Source organism: Alosa sapidissima, chromosome 22 (assembly GCF_018492685.1).
Source record: "Alosa sapidissima isolate fAloSap1 chromosome 22, fAloSap1.pri, whole genome shotgun sequence".
Taxonomy (NCBI): Eukaryota; Metazoa; Chordata; class Actinopteri; order Clupeiformes; family Clupeidae; genus Alosa; species Alosa sapidissima.
Window position 1 is genome coordinate 12809060 of NC_055978.1, and position 14662 is coordinate 12823721.

The following is a 14662-nucleotide window of genomic DNA, read 5'->3' on the forward strand; positions in this document are numbered from 1 at the left end:
AAATGGTCATCCCACAACGTAGAGGTCATCTCTGCTAATATCACACATTTCCAAATTAATCATTTTGTTTTACTTGAGTTGTGTTTTTATGTATTTTCAGTACCCGTTTAAAGCAAGATGTCGACATATTTACACAATGTCATCACTTTGTTCCATGTAAGAGTGATCCCATCTATCATTATGTGGTCTACTGAATCAATCACAATGTGGCCCTCTATTACACACAAATATAATGCTCACTCATTAGGATCATTTCCATGCACTGTACGTATATGTATCTGTAAAATGTATTTGTCATGTGTTGGTGTCACGGGTACGCTGGCGACTACGCCGCTCCGTCCGGCATCTTACTGTATGTCTTGTGTGTGGAACGCTTTGGGTTGCACCCTGTGCATGTTAAATGCGCTATACAAATAAAACTGACTTGACTATATGCCTGTATGATTTCTTGCTGTACCAGTGTGGAAGAATGGGCGGGCACTGTAGCACAGTTGGCTGCAGCGCCCGTACCGCATACGGGTCCAGGTGCCCACAGGGACCTTAAAGTCTGACCCAGGTCATTTCCTGATCCCACCCCACCTCTATCCCCCATCATGTCCTGTCTCACTGTCCTATCTAAAATAAAGCCCCCAAAAACATACACTTAAAAAAACATACTTTTTTTGTTTGCATATGCACACAGTAGGAATTGAGATGACTTGACACACAATGTAGATAGATACATTATTGATCCCCACGGGGGAAATTTAAGCTGTGGATGTAGGCCATTGTGTTGCAGGAAGCGGATGGGTGGGGTGTTGCTTATATCTGCTCGATGAACTGAGACCGCGTTGAACTGAGGGAACGTGAATTATGAAGAAACAAATTGTGCTAGTGTTTTGTTTATTTCTCAGCCATTGGATTAGCCCATTTTATTACTTTATTTATTACCGGTATAAGGTTCATATTTCTAGACATAGTTACTTAATTAAAGTCCCCCTTGTTTAGAAATAGGGTGAACGACACTTCTTGTAAAACAACCAATAGGAAGTTGCTGTTCTACAGACTGCTGTTGGTGCATTCTCTCAATATTGTATTGGAGTTATGTTTATGCTTGCAAAAAACACATATTTAGTTCATTGCGCTTCTCAGGGGATCCTGAGAGCAAATTTTCTTTAGTGCTGCTTTAAGACTATTTAAACGGTTGCACTGTACTTTTTTTCTGCTTCACTATTTGAAACACTGCAGTACCACTGAATCTGTCTATTATTATGACCGCCTCGCAGTGAAGCGAATTTTTTTTTCTTTTTTTTTTTTTCGCATGCCCAAATTTCCGTCAATGATTCCCGGGACACTGAAAGACTGGGGTACACGAAACTTGGTGGGCATGTAACCCCACATGGATAGCATGGAACCATCGTTTTTCGTTTTAATCTGTAGCCCCCCCGCTGGACTGGACCCCCCGAAAGGAGGGTAGGGCAGACACAGTTTTCTGTGAATATCTCAAAAACCGTGGGGTTTAGGAGGACCATTTTTTGTATGTTGATCTCAAGGGGCCATGTCTACCCATTCCATAACCACTCATTTCATGTATAGCGCCACCTAGTTAAACACAAAAAAGTAAAAATGAGATGTTGTAATTGAAGGTATCTGTGACCTAACATAGTCAAAACTGCACGAAATTGGAAGTGCAGGATCATTATGACACCCTCTGTATGTACGCCAAGTTTTGTGGAATTCCGTTCATGGGGGGCCACACAATAAATTAATTTATGTTACTATACACCAACTGGCCTGTAGGTGGCCGGAGACAGTTTTCTGTGAATATCTCGAGAACCGTAGGGCCTAGGAGGTCCACCTTTTTTATGTATGTTGGTCTTAAAGGGGCATGTCAACCCATCCCATTACCACTTATTTCATGTATAGCGCCACCTAGTTAAAAATTAAAAAGCAAAAAATTAGGTGTTTTCATCACAATATCTCTGGCTGACAAAGTCAAAACTGCACGAAATTAAAAGTGTAGGATCATTATGACACCCTCCGAATGCATGCCAAGTTTTGTGTACTTTCGTTCATGGGGGGCCTTACAATAAAATAATTTATGTGTACATTTAGTGACGTACACCAACAAGGATTCCCGGGACACTGAAAGACCGGGGTACACGAAACTTCGTGGGCATGTGGTGGCATTTTTCGTTTTGATCTGTAGCCCCCCCGCTGGAGGGTAGTGCAGACACAGTTCTCTGTGAATATCTTGAGAACTGTAGGGCCTAGGATGACCATTTTTTTCTGTATGTTTGCCTCCAGGGGTCATGTTAACCCATTTCATGTGCTCACATGCATAAACAGATACACACGAACACACATACATTTACAGTAATCATACGTATGACACATACTCACACAGTAGACATATGTACGCATGCATGCACATGCACAAACACACATACGCAGGCAAACACACAAGCACGCACACACACACACACACACCCACACACATAAACATAAACTTGTACACGCACACATGCACACAATTCAAGAATTTCTCAGAATTATGAACAGGCAAGATGGGGGTAAAAAAATTAATTTTACATGTGAAATCTGGCTTATGGTTGGTTGGATCGTTGGCTGGCTATTCTATCGCCCCAAAAGGTGCGGTAATTCCCGGTATAGATGGCCAGTCCGCCCATGGTAGGAGCTGAGATGACTTAACACACAATGTAGATGTAGGGTATTGTATTGCAGGAAGTGGGTGGGGCTGTTACTTTTAACTGCTTGGTGAACTGAGACCACAGTGTTGTATGAAACTTGAATTATGAAGAAACAAATTGTGCTAGTGTTTTGTTTATTTCTCAGCCATTGGATTATCCCAGGTCTCTGTAAGTGTTCTTCTTTTATTATGTTGTTTATTACCGGTATAAGGTTCATATTTCTAGACATAATTAATTAAAGGCCCCCGTAGAAATAGGGTGAACGACACTTCTTGTAATACGACCAAAGAAAGTTGCTGTTCTGCAGACTGTCGATGCATTCTCTCTATATTGTATTGGAGTTATGTTTATGCTTGCAAAAAATACATATTTAGTTAATTCATTACTGCGCTTCTCAACTGTCAGGGGACCCTGAGAGCAAATCTTCTTTAGTGCTGCTTTAAGACTATCTAAACGGTTGCATTGTACCTTTTTTCTGCTTCACTGTTTGAAATGCAGTGAATCTGTCCATTATTGTATGACCTTGTGATTAGTGTAGGCCTATCAATACACTAAATCTCTAACAAACGCTTTGCAAAGCTGAACACATCCCTTTGTATTGTAGTATTATAAAGCCAATGCTTGTACTTTGTGTAGAGTGCTTCAAACAAACACTGAGCACTCAGCCACAACCATAACTAATTGCACAACCAGTGGTTGTGCTTTTGCAAGTTTACAAGCGTGGCATAAAAAAACTGTAAACAGACCTATTTGTACAGGGGGATGCCAGTGATCGAAACGATAAGAGCCACAATAGCTTTCTTTGGTAGACCAGAAGGAGTATTGAGGTTACAGTAGTTGAGGCAGCTAAAGCATGTAGCCTACAACGTTTTCAGTATGAACCTGGGAGTGAATTGGTTGTATTTTAGAAGTATTTTCAAACTGTAAGAGAGTATTTTCATTTATAATACTGATATGGGATTCAGAGTTTAAATCATGACCTAAGAGCACCCATGTGACCTGGCAGTTAATAGCCTATAGGGACATTTTAATCACTAACTCTTCTGTGTATGTTATCACTTGCTTCAACCAGATAATGTCTAATAGGAAGAGAATTGGCACTGTCTGGTTACTTCCGGTTTCTGGACTGGTTGCAGTTCCTCCTCAGATTCCACTTGAGGGCGCTCGCAGGCGTGTGCAGAATGCATTGAGGTCTATGGAGCTTTACCCCTCAATATCCACTTTTCTCTGGATATAATTTTTTGAGTAGTAATTTGAATGTTGCATTCGCTAGGAGAGGCAAAGAAAATACACACTGTTGATTGTTATATTTTTTGAAGTCACGTAAGTCTTCTAAAAAGCCTTTCAAATATGTCAATGGCGTCATTTATTAGCACAATGCTAGCGTGATATGGGCAACAACGACCCAACCTGTAAGAAATGAAAAGGACATAAGTACTCGTTCATTCAACTTTAGATCTAAAATCTATATTGAACCTGCATAAACTACAATAAAATCTACGATTCTTCCACGACAAGCAGGTGAAAGAGATACATTTAGCCGTCTAGCTCCATAGACCCCCATTCAACCTGCACTCGCCCGCGATCACCCCCAGTGGAATTCTAATGTATTCAAATTCAAAAAGTATATGATAGCTTAGCTCCCTTTTTTCTCAAGGTAATAAATACCTCATTAGAAACAGGTATATTTCCAACTGCTTTTAAAACCGCTGTTGTGAAACCTTTACTTAAAAAGTCAAATCTTGACCATACCAATCTGAGCAACTACAGGCCTATATCAAATCTATCGTTTTTGAGCAAAGTACTTGAAAAAGTTGTTTGTAATCAGTTAAATACCTTCCTCAACGAAAACAGTATCCTTGAAAAATTCCAATCAGGTTTTAGATCAAATCACAGCACAGAAACGGCTCTAGTAAAAATAGTCAATGATCTCAGACTAGCTACCGACTCAAACAAAGTCTCAATCCTTATTCTTCTGGATTTGAGTGCGGCATTTGACACCATTGATCATAGCATCCTAATTCACCGCCTTGCGAAGTGGGTGGGTCTCTCTGATAATGCTCTAAACTGGTTTCAAACCTACATTACTGGCAGAGATTTTTATATCAGTCTAGGAGATCATGTATCTGAAAAACATGACTTGCCTTTTGGTGTGGCCCAGGGGAGCTGCCTTGGTCCCCTGCTATTTTCTCTATATATGCTTCCATTGGGAAACGTCATAAGTCAGCATAATGTAAACTTCCACAGCTACGCAGATGATACCCAATTGTATATCTCTGTGGAGCCAACTAACCCAGATGGCCTTTGCTCCCTCACTGCATGCCTAACCTCCATTAATCAGTGGATGAGCAAAAACTTTTTGAAACTAAATGATGACAAAACAGAGGTACTTCTGGTTGGACCAAAACTAAAGCGAGATATTATTCTTAGTAATCTGGGGAACCTGGCACACCAGGTCAAATCAAAAGTAACAAGCCTCGGTGTCATCCTAGATGCAGAGTTAAGTTTTAAGCCCCATATCAGTAAAGTTACTCAGACAGCCTATTTCCACTTGAGAAACATTGCCAAAGTGCGGCCCTTCTTAACTCAACAAGATGCAGAAAAACTAATTCACGCCTTTATCACTAGCAGGTTAGACTACTGCAATGCACTTTTCACTGGTCTTCCCAAAAAACATCTAAAGAAATTGGCACTCATACAGAACTCTGCGGCTAGACTTTTAATTAAGACTAAGAAGAGAGAACACATCACCCCTGTGTTGGCTGAACTGCACTGGCTCCCTATTTCCTATAGAATTGATTTTAAGGTTATGTTAATTACTTACAAAGCTCTGAATGGCATAGCACCTTCATATATCTCTGAGCTTTTAATATCTTATCAACCACAAAGGAAACTTAGATCATCCAATTCTAATCTTTTAATCGTACCCAAAGTGCTCCACAAACAAAGTGGAGAAGCTGCGTTTATCCATTATGCCCCCAAACTATGGAACACCCTGCCTCTGTACATCAAGCAGGCGAGTTCAGTAAATATTTTTAAAAAAGATCTGAAAACATACCTGTACAGGAAAGCTTTTAGTTAACTCATCTTATCCTGTAGACTACATTTTCAGATTATTCTACATCTGCTACTATTGGAGGGCGCAGCCAGCCAGAAGCAGATGGGCTCCCCCTATTAAGTCAGGTTCTGCTCAAGGTTTCTTCCTGGAATATGGGAGTTTTTCCTTGCCACAGTTGCCATATGGCGTGCTTGTGGGGGGTAAGAGGGTTAAGGCTGCCAGTCTTATGACATGTCATTTTCTATATTTTTGATATGTTGCTGAGTAGATCATAAACAGCAAAGAAAAGTGATTGATAATGACTGACTGACTATTATTGTGTTACATGCTTCAAATGTAAAGCACTTTGAGCTGCATTCTGTGTATGAAAGGTGCTATACAAATAAAGCTTATTATTATTATTATTATTATTATTATTATTATAATGGAACTGCAACCAATGTCGATACAATGAGGCTTAATAGGAAGTGCCAAGGCTCTCTGTAGACGGGCTCTGCTTCAACTCCCTGAGATTTAATGACAGTTTTGGGGAACTGGATTTATGAAGAAACACATCGCTTTTCATTTTTCAGCCATTTTCATAGCCAAGTGCAAATCTATGTGAGTGTTCTGCTTTTATTGCTTATTGTATGCTGTTCATAGGGGTGAACAACAATGTACTTGCATATACAGTACATGTACTATAGTTACAGGTAAATAGGTTTAGCGATTCTGTACATAAGATGAGTGTTTTTTTTTACTTCAATTGAGAGACAGCTTTTCTGTTTGAATCCCCTCACTACTTCACGGAAACAGTGTCAGTGGCCACTGCTTATGCCTGATTCTTTCTCTCAGTGTATTTCTACTCAAAGAGATATGTGTTTGTTGATCCATATTTTGGGAGCGAGTCTATGGGAGGTTCACATATCGTGTTTACCTGAAATTCAGAATTGATTCAAATGGTAGTACAGAATTGCTATTAAAAGAGGATAGAAGGACATATTCAGTTGAGATCAACAACGCACAACTGTATGTCTTTTATAGTTTTTTGAATAATGTTAAGCATCCTCACAATGTCTCTTTACTGTAGTTGTTATGTACTTCAAATTTAATGGCATATGCCACTGGCATACGTGACTCTCACTCTCACACACTCATCATTCTGCTGAATAACCATTATTGTATTTACCTCAGCCCAAGACAACAAGTATGCAAGACTCAACGGAGATGTTACTCTTTCCCCTGTTGGAGGACCTGGTCAAGTCGAAAGCGTTGTGTGGAAATTTGGGAATGATAAGGTTGTAGAGTATGATCCAGCCTTCGGAAAAAAAATACTTTATTATGGATCTTTTGTGGAACGAACAACGTTGGATTTGATATCTGGCAACATTACAATAACTAAGTTGACTCACTATGATGAGGGAAAGTACTCAGTTGAGGTTAACAATGTGTTGCTGATGAAGACTTTTTCTCTTAAACTTTTGGGTAAGTCAGTTTACCAAGTGTAGGCCTTTTGTGTCTGTACATCTGATTAATTCAAAGAAATGTTCACACTTGCTCCCCTCTTACAAGCACTGGTCATCACAGGGTAATTAAAATGTACTGAAACATTTTCAGTCACCCATCCTGGCAAATGGGGTGACCCCTCTCTCCTCTCACTATAAATGGTGAAAGAACTGCTGCAAGTGTGTGCCTGTAGTATGAAATTGCATTGTGGACCCCTTGTTTAGGTTGACCCTTGTGTGTGGGACCCCACATATAGATTATACATTACTTTACAGGGCATTACTTGTTTTCTTCAAGTCAACATGCTTTGTCCTGTTGCAAATGAAACATTTGCATTCAGTATTGTACAACTTTGGGTCATCAACACTTAAGGGGTAACAAAGTATTCATAATGCCTTGTAATGGTTGACATAAACCTGCATAAACCATTCATAGATGGTTGTGACTGCACTCATAAAGAATTCACCCTTACAGGCAATAATAATTTAGGCTATAAAGCCTTTTTACTTCATCATTGCCATTATCAAGAGGTCAAATAAGCTTAATGCTCTGTGAAACTTCAGAGCTTATAAGATAGTATCTTATTACTTCATGAGTGAAGTCATGGATATGTGGAACATATTTCCTATGTCAATAATCACAAGGCTTTATGAATGTATTTAAATATCCCTTGTCTCTCGAAACAGAGTGGCAAATTATGGGTGAAAATATTCCCCTTGGAAATGAGACGCCACTTAAGGGTCCCACATTACCCGACTTCACCCAATATGCATTTGTTGCCACAAAAAATCTGTGCTTTTGCAAGTTTGCAAATGTGGAATAAAATCCCCTACTAACTCAGGGGAAGCTAGTGATAAAACAAAAAAATATATGAAAACATTACTGTGATCACTATTTACCAGGTGTACAGTTTTTAAGTTTTTAAGCCTATTGGAGGAGAGGTAACGTTTCATACACACAGCTCCAGTTATGGCCATATTCTGGAAGTTTGGAAAATACAATATATTTTTTTATTGGGTCCATATTTTGTACAGGTGTACAGGTTGACAGGTTTTTAAGCCTATTGGAGGAGAGGTAACGTTTATCCACACAGCTCCAGTTATATCCATATTCTGGAAGTTTGGGAAATACAAGATTTTTTTTTATTTGGTCCATATTTTGATAGAGAGTCATATGGGAGGTTCATGAATCATGTATCCCTGAATGACCGTACAGGGATGCTTACCCTCAAAACAGGATGGAAGGACATATTCAGTCGAGAACAGGGCTGTAGTGGAGGCTAAACGCAAGTAAATGCAGTTTATCCACCTCTGACATTTCAGAAACAGAGTTCATCCACCTCTTATTATAGTGTATCCTCCTCTCAAAAGAGTTTATTCACCAATTGCAGCTTTTAACATTCAAAAATCACACTGTATTATCCACATTCACAATATGTACACTCATCAACAATCTATGAACTATTTAACACTGGTATTGTTTAAACATTGGACAATAACCTCCACCATCATCAAACATGTTCTGAATACCTTCTTATTCCGCATGGCACATTCCTCTTTACTGTGATCACAGAATTCATAGTTTAGCCACCTCTAATTTACCACTACACCGCTGGGCAAAGTCAACAATGCACTGCAAAAAGAATGCGTGTGTGTATGTGTATGTGTATGTGTGTTATGTGCTTTATCCTCATTTTTCATTAATTTTATGTATTTTATAGCATTTTAAATAATGTTAAGCCTCCTCGCAATGTATCTTTATGTAGTAATGCATTTAATGTTATGGAATGTCAAGTGTATTTCAAGTACTGCAACCTGTCAACTACTATATATGTGTGATCAACCTTTCTCTATCAGAAAACGTCGGCAAACCAGTAATCGATCCCTCCCGAGAGGGAGACCAGAGTACTCTCACCTGTGAAGGAAAAGCCACAGAGTATAGTAACTACAGCTGGTGGTCAGCAGATAATGCTTTGTTGGCTGCTGGTGACCAGCTGAGGGTCAACAAGACCGGCGACCCAAACAGGGGGTACAAGTGTACACTACACAACCCTGTCAGTGAGCAGACCAGTAACACTGCGCTTGAGGAAGAGTTGTTTCCCGCAGGTGAGCTTCAGAGGAGCAGGTGTGTGTGTGTGTGTGTGTGTGTGTGGGGCAGGGCCGTAGTCACCATAGACATTGAGGGGGACGTTTCCCCCCAATATTCAAATATGACCAAAATGCCCCCCCCCCCCCAATATACGGAAAATAAAGAAAGAAAAAAGCGCTAGACTAGGCCTACAGGAAACCAACACGCATCTGAAATGTAATCAAACGTAAATAACACACAAATTAGTGACCTAGTGATGGTTCCAGAGTAGCCTACACCGCTGAATGGTTTGTCCTAGTGGTTTTCCGTTTTTTGATAGTGGCGTGCGCTGTTAAAAGCTTCCATTTACTGCACCCTACTGTGGTGAGGTAGGGCTGTCAACAATATCGTAAAAGCTACCGGTACAATTTTCACAAAACTTGTTGGAAAGGTGTAGCACAGGCTAAGGACATCCCATACATTTTTGGAGCCGATCAGACTCAAAGGGAACTTTGAAACATTTTCCATATTGTAGCCTATTCTCGCAATGATTGCAACGTTTTATTTTAAATTATGAATTTGTGCAAGCCTGTGTCATTCATTTCTTTCACATGTCTTTCAACATAAATAATGCATTCATATGCTAGTAGTAATGCCAGAAATTACCGTTTATAGGCCTCTTAGAAATGGTTGTTGCATCTTGCATATTATTTAGATGTGCACTCAATCGCGCATCCATGCAGGCAAAACGTAGGATTCAAATGTGGCAATGGCACACAAGTTGGAAAAAACGTTTACAATGCACTGGCGGTGATAGTCTACAGTTAATGTGAATCGTGAAACTAAAGAGAGGAATTTGCACCTCCATTCACCAATTAAAGGCTGTAGTAGGCCTAGTGTTTCTACATGTTGGCACAAAACGTCATTTCTGTCAGAAGCCAGTCTATAGCCTAATGCAGGGGGTAACGTGAGTCAGACAGAAGAGGGGCCTGTCTTAGCCTATTCCTGAATCCTGTCCCTTTCAAACTACGTTAAAATTGTCTGAGTAGCCACCAGCATAATACCTACAATCTAAATTAAAAGACAACATCTTATTAGGTTATAGGTCCAAACAGTTAAAAAAAATCTTCAGGTAAGTAACAAGTCAAAGAACCACATTCTGTGTAATATAGAGGTTAACAAAGATACTCTAGTTTGTAATTTATTTTAAAGTTTACATTTTGAAGACAAATGGAGTCATACCACAGGTATGGTATGACTCCACCACAGGTATGGTATGACTCCAGGGATGGATTACTGAATGGGCTTACTGGGCCCAAGAGCTCAGGGCCTCTGTGTGAAGTTGCCTCTTCTCCACCCTTCTCTTTTCACAAAACTCACCAGAAGTCATCATTTAAAGGGAATTTTAATTATTAAATTAATTATTAATTATTAATTATTAAAAAATTAATAAAACATCTTCCATGGGAGAATGCCTTAGGACCCCTCTATCTGGAGGAGAGGGGGGGGGGGGCATCTCTTCCCAGGGGTTCATAATCCATCCATGCCATGCCTATGTTCGTCAAAAGTTTGGAATACCCTAATTGACTGACTTAACTAACGACTTGTTTGTGATTTCTAATAATATTTTTTGCATGGTAGGACATGTATTGAAATTCTGTTTGGGGGTCCCTCAGACCCCACCACAGATTTGGTCCCCCCCAATGTTGACATCATGACTACGGCCTTGGTGTGGGGTGTGCTTTATCCTCTTTCTTGACATGGTTAATTGAATCAACAAAACAAACATACACCACAGACATAACAACTGAAAGGGATATACTAATCATTTGCATGCATGGTTTTGTTGATGGATGTCTTCAAGGGAAAAAAAAGTTGTAAATACTCTAGTGTGTCAGAAATATATTAGTCAAGGTCTTGACTGTGCTGTAAGTTTCTGCTTGTAGAGAAATGCTTACTTCTCTAAATATAATGTTTCTCTATTTTCCCTCACAGCTGTTCCTGTGTATTGTCCACTCGGTGGGGAAGTTACTTTAAATACAGTTGAAAAGCCTGCAGCATTGTCTAGCATAGAATGGATATTTAACTCCTCGGATTCAATTGTTCTCTGGAAGAACAACACGTTACATTTTTATCGGGGATTTCAGAACCGCACATATCTGAATACTGAAACCGGCCAGATTACTGTAGGCAGTTTAACAGCCGAAGATGATGGTGTCTATTCAGCCAGGATAAATAACAGAGGCCTGGCAAAAATATACCAGCTGAAAGTCATTGGTGAGTTTATTCCTCTCTGTGTGTGTTTATGTGTGTGTGTGTGTGTGTGTGTGTGTGTGTGTGTGTGTGTGTGTGCGCGTGTGCGCGTGTGCGCGCGTGCGTACATGCATGTTTCCATTTGTGTATATCTCACACTTCTCTAGTGCATCTCAAACCAAATATCACTCAGTCCTGTTCTGCCACTGACTGTTTGTGTGCTGATCTGCAAGACTGAGAGCTTCCATCATAAAGTGTGTGTGTGTGTGTGTGTATGTGTGTGTGTGTGTGTCTGTGTGTCTGTGTGTGTCTGAATGTTTCCACTTGTGTAAATCTAACTCCAACATTTGCACGGTTCCTGTGCTCCCATTAATCTCTTTCCTTAATTTCAATTAGCACCTGTGTCCAAGCCAACAATAACCTCGTCCTGTTCTGCCACTGTTTGTGTGCTGACCTGCAAGACTGAGAGCGCTAAAGTCCAGTGGTGGATTGGTGGTGTATGGCAAGAAGGGTCAGCCAATCTCACTGTTGAGAAGGAAGTCAATGAAGACCAGAGCTTCAGCTGTAGAGTCAGTAACCCTGTGAGCAGCGAGACCAGTGATCACATCTTTGTGAACAATCTGTTTCACTATGGTGAGTTTGTTGGAGATGTTAATTTTCTGTTGGCGGTGTGTGTGTGTGTGTGTGTGTGTGTGTGTGTGTGTGTGTGTGTGTGCATATGAAGATAGTAAGATCAAGTCAGTTGAACCATGGGTGGATGTAGAGGTTCCAATAGCTCCAATAGCTTCAATAAGTTCAATAAGCTTCAATAATTTCTTCTGTGGCTGATTTCATTATGTGTGTACTTACTCCTTTTCCACAGGTCTGGAAACCTGGAAGATAATTGTTATTGTGATTGCCGTGGTTTGCATAGTTGCAGTGATAGGCCTACTGGCATACATCAAAAGAGGTAAGGCCAAAGAGATGTGACACTGTTCAACATGCAACATTATTACTGTCATTGGTACAGACAAACACGCGTGGTCATTCTATTGGTCATGTCTTCTATCTCTTAACAGTCAATCCCAACTTCTACCGCATGTTCTTATTATTTTTGTTTTCAGATACACTGATGACGCTGTGGAATAAATGATGTGAATTTACTCCTTTGAAGTAAAGGAGTTCAAGGGTCTTCATTTTTTATTGTATGGTGCGATGGTGGTAGCATAGTGCTTAAGGAGCTGGGCTAGCATGCAGTAACCAGAAAAGTTGTGGGTTCAGTTCCTGGCTTTCACAGTTGTACCCTTGAGCAAGTCACTTAACCCCTAGTTGCCCTGGGGAAACTGACCCTTGTGATAAAAGCGTCTGCTACATGTAAATCAGGGATTCCCAAACTGTGGTATGTGTACCACCGGTGGTACACAAGCTTCCACTAGGGGGTACGTGAGATGTCGGAAAGGTGTTAAAAAAATATATTAAAAAAAATCTTAAGCCTATGTTCTCTTTGTTCTTTGTGTTTCATCATGTTTCACACTGTCTTTTTAGTGTGAGAGCTTATAGACCAGTGCACATTTTGATTTTGTTATTTGTTATCATGTAGCATCATGTATCATGTAATTAAATGATGCCTGGAATGTGTCAATAGAATGTGTTAATGTTTTTATGTGTCGGATGGTGGGAGTACGCGAGTCAAGTCAGGATGTAGGTGGTGGTACGTGGGAAAAAAAATTTGGGAACCGCTGTGCTAAATGAATAAATGTAAAAATGTAATATGGGTACAGGGACATTGGTGCCATTTCTTCCAACTTTTTTATGTGATGTGATTTTTATGTGCCCAGAATTTCCATGTAATGCTATTGTTACGTCCCTGTGTGTTTTGTATCAGTGCCTGCTTGCTTTGTTCTGTGTTCTCTGTTTTCTGTTTATTTCAGACGGTCCCATGGGCTAATGACGCTAAATGGCCTACAGGGTGATTGAGGCACCACCCTTTTAAAATGAATGTGTTATGTAATGCACATTTTTTAACTTTTGGGGTTTTGGGTTACTGCTGCTCTGCCACACGTTCCAGCAATGCCACCACTCCCAGTCCAGTGATGCCGCTCCTGCCCGCTCTCAGAGTGAGAGTCTGAAAGCCGGGGACTATGGGCCTTTCGAGGCCTTTTGCTGGAGCTTTGTTTTGCAGCCTTAGTTTTTTGCTATCATACTATTTGTGTTAATAAATACTTTAAATTTACCCTGGTTATTTTCGGTTTATGCCATCTCCAACATTTTTGTTCATGTTCCATAACCCCAAGACCGGGACATGGCACTATCTAAACTAAGGTGCTGATAAGGTTGCTTGTAGGGTGTCACTGCTTACAATTTATCAGTTGAAAGTATTTCATGACACCCTGGAGGAAATGGCCTGCTTTTTGTGTCGAAAGAATTAGCGAAAGAATTAGCATTTGTGTAATACAATACTCTCCACTAAATTTGAATGGAGGAAGTTGCAGCTTGCAGGTGCACTCTCTTCTCTTTAAACACTCTTTTCTCTTTTAAAACACGATAAATAGACTACATTTGTTCAGGGTTAAAATGTATCGTGAGAATAGTGTAGTCACGCAGCGGCATGCAGGGAGCAGTGAGGGGTTAGGTGACTTGCTCAAGGGCCCTTCAGCCCTGGATGTGGGCGTGAGAGAGCAGTGCTCAACCATTTCCCCTGCCCACATTTTTCCTACTCGTCAGGGCTCGAACTGGCAACCTTTCAGTTCTAAGCCCAAAGCCCTAACCAGTAGGCCATGCTGCCCCACATAATAACAATATTTTACCTATCAGAATCCGGCTGTTTTTCTCTCTGTCTGTTTAATTCATATGATTCTGACACCAACTAAAAATGGCATCAGATGTTAATCTTTCTGCAGTATTAAACAAATACCAGTAAAACATGCCCTCTATGGTTGGAACTAGATTAGAACAGACCTCTTCCGGGATGCTGCTTATTTTGGGGATTTTCCTGGGTGGGTATTTGTTTCCTAGGAGGCATTAGTCATGTACATATGACTAATACTGTGTAATGACTGCATTTAATTGAAATATGTTGTGTGATGACTACAGACATATTTTCTGTTTCATTAAGGACTATGACAGCTGC

General features: G+C 40.2%; 1 protein-coding gene across 3 annotated transcripts; it reads left to right on the plus strand.

Annotated features, from left to right (window-relative positions):
* The first annotated feature begins 2762 nt into the window (after positions 1-2762).
* On the plus strand, positions 2763-13765 carry LOC121697729 (carcinoembryonic antigen-related cell adhesion molecule 2-like). 3 transcript variants are annotated; one of them, XM_042079376.1, is made up of 7 exons: positions 2763-2858; positions 6922-7212; positions 9090-9338; positions 11296-11577; positions 11950-12186; positions 12416-12502; positions 12657-13765. In XM_042079376.1, exons 1-7 carry the CDS (start codon positions 2795-2797, stop codon positions 12683-12685), a joined length of 1239 nt encoding a protein of 412 aa, XP_041935310.1. In that variant the 5' UTR covers positions 2763-2794; the 3' UTR covers positions 12686-13765. The 3 variants fall into 3 exon arrangements, 2 of the variants coding, with proteins under 2 accessions (XP_041935310.1, XP_041935311.1); XM_042079377.1 differs by lacking the exon at positions 2763-2858 and adding an exon at positions 6220-6348; XR_006026538.1 differs by lacking the exon at positions 6922-7212 and having other exon boundaries at positions 2769-2858.
* Positions 13766-14662: the final 897 nt, after the last annotated feature.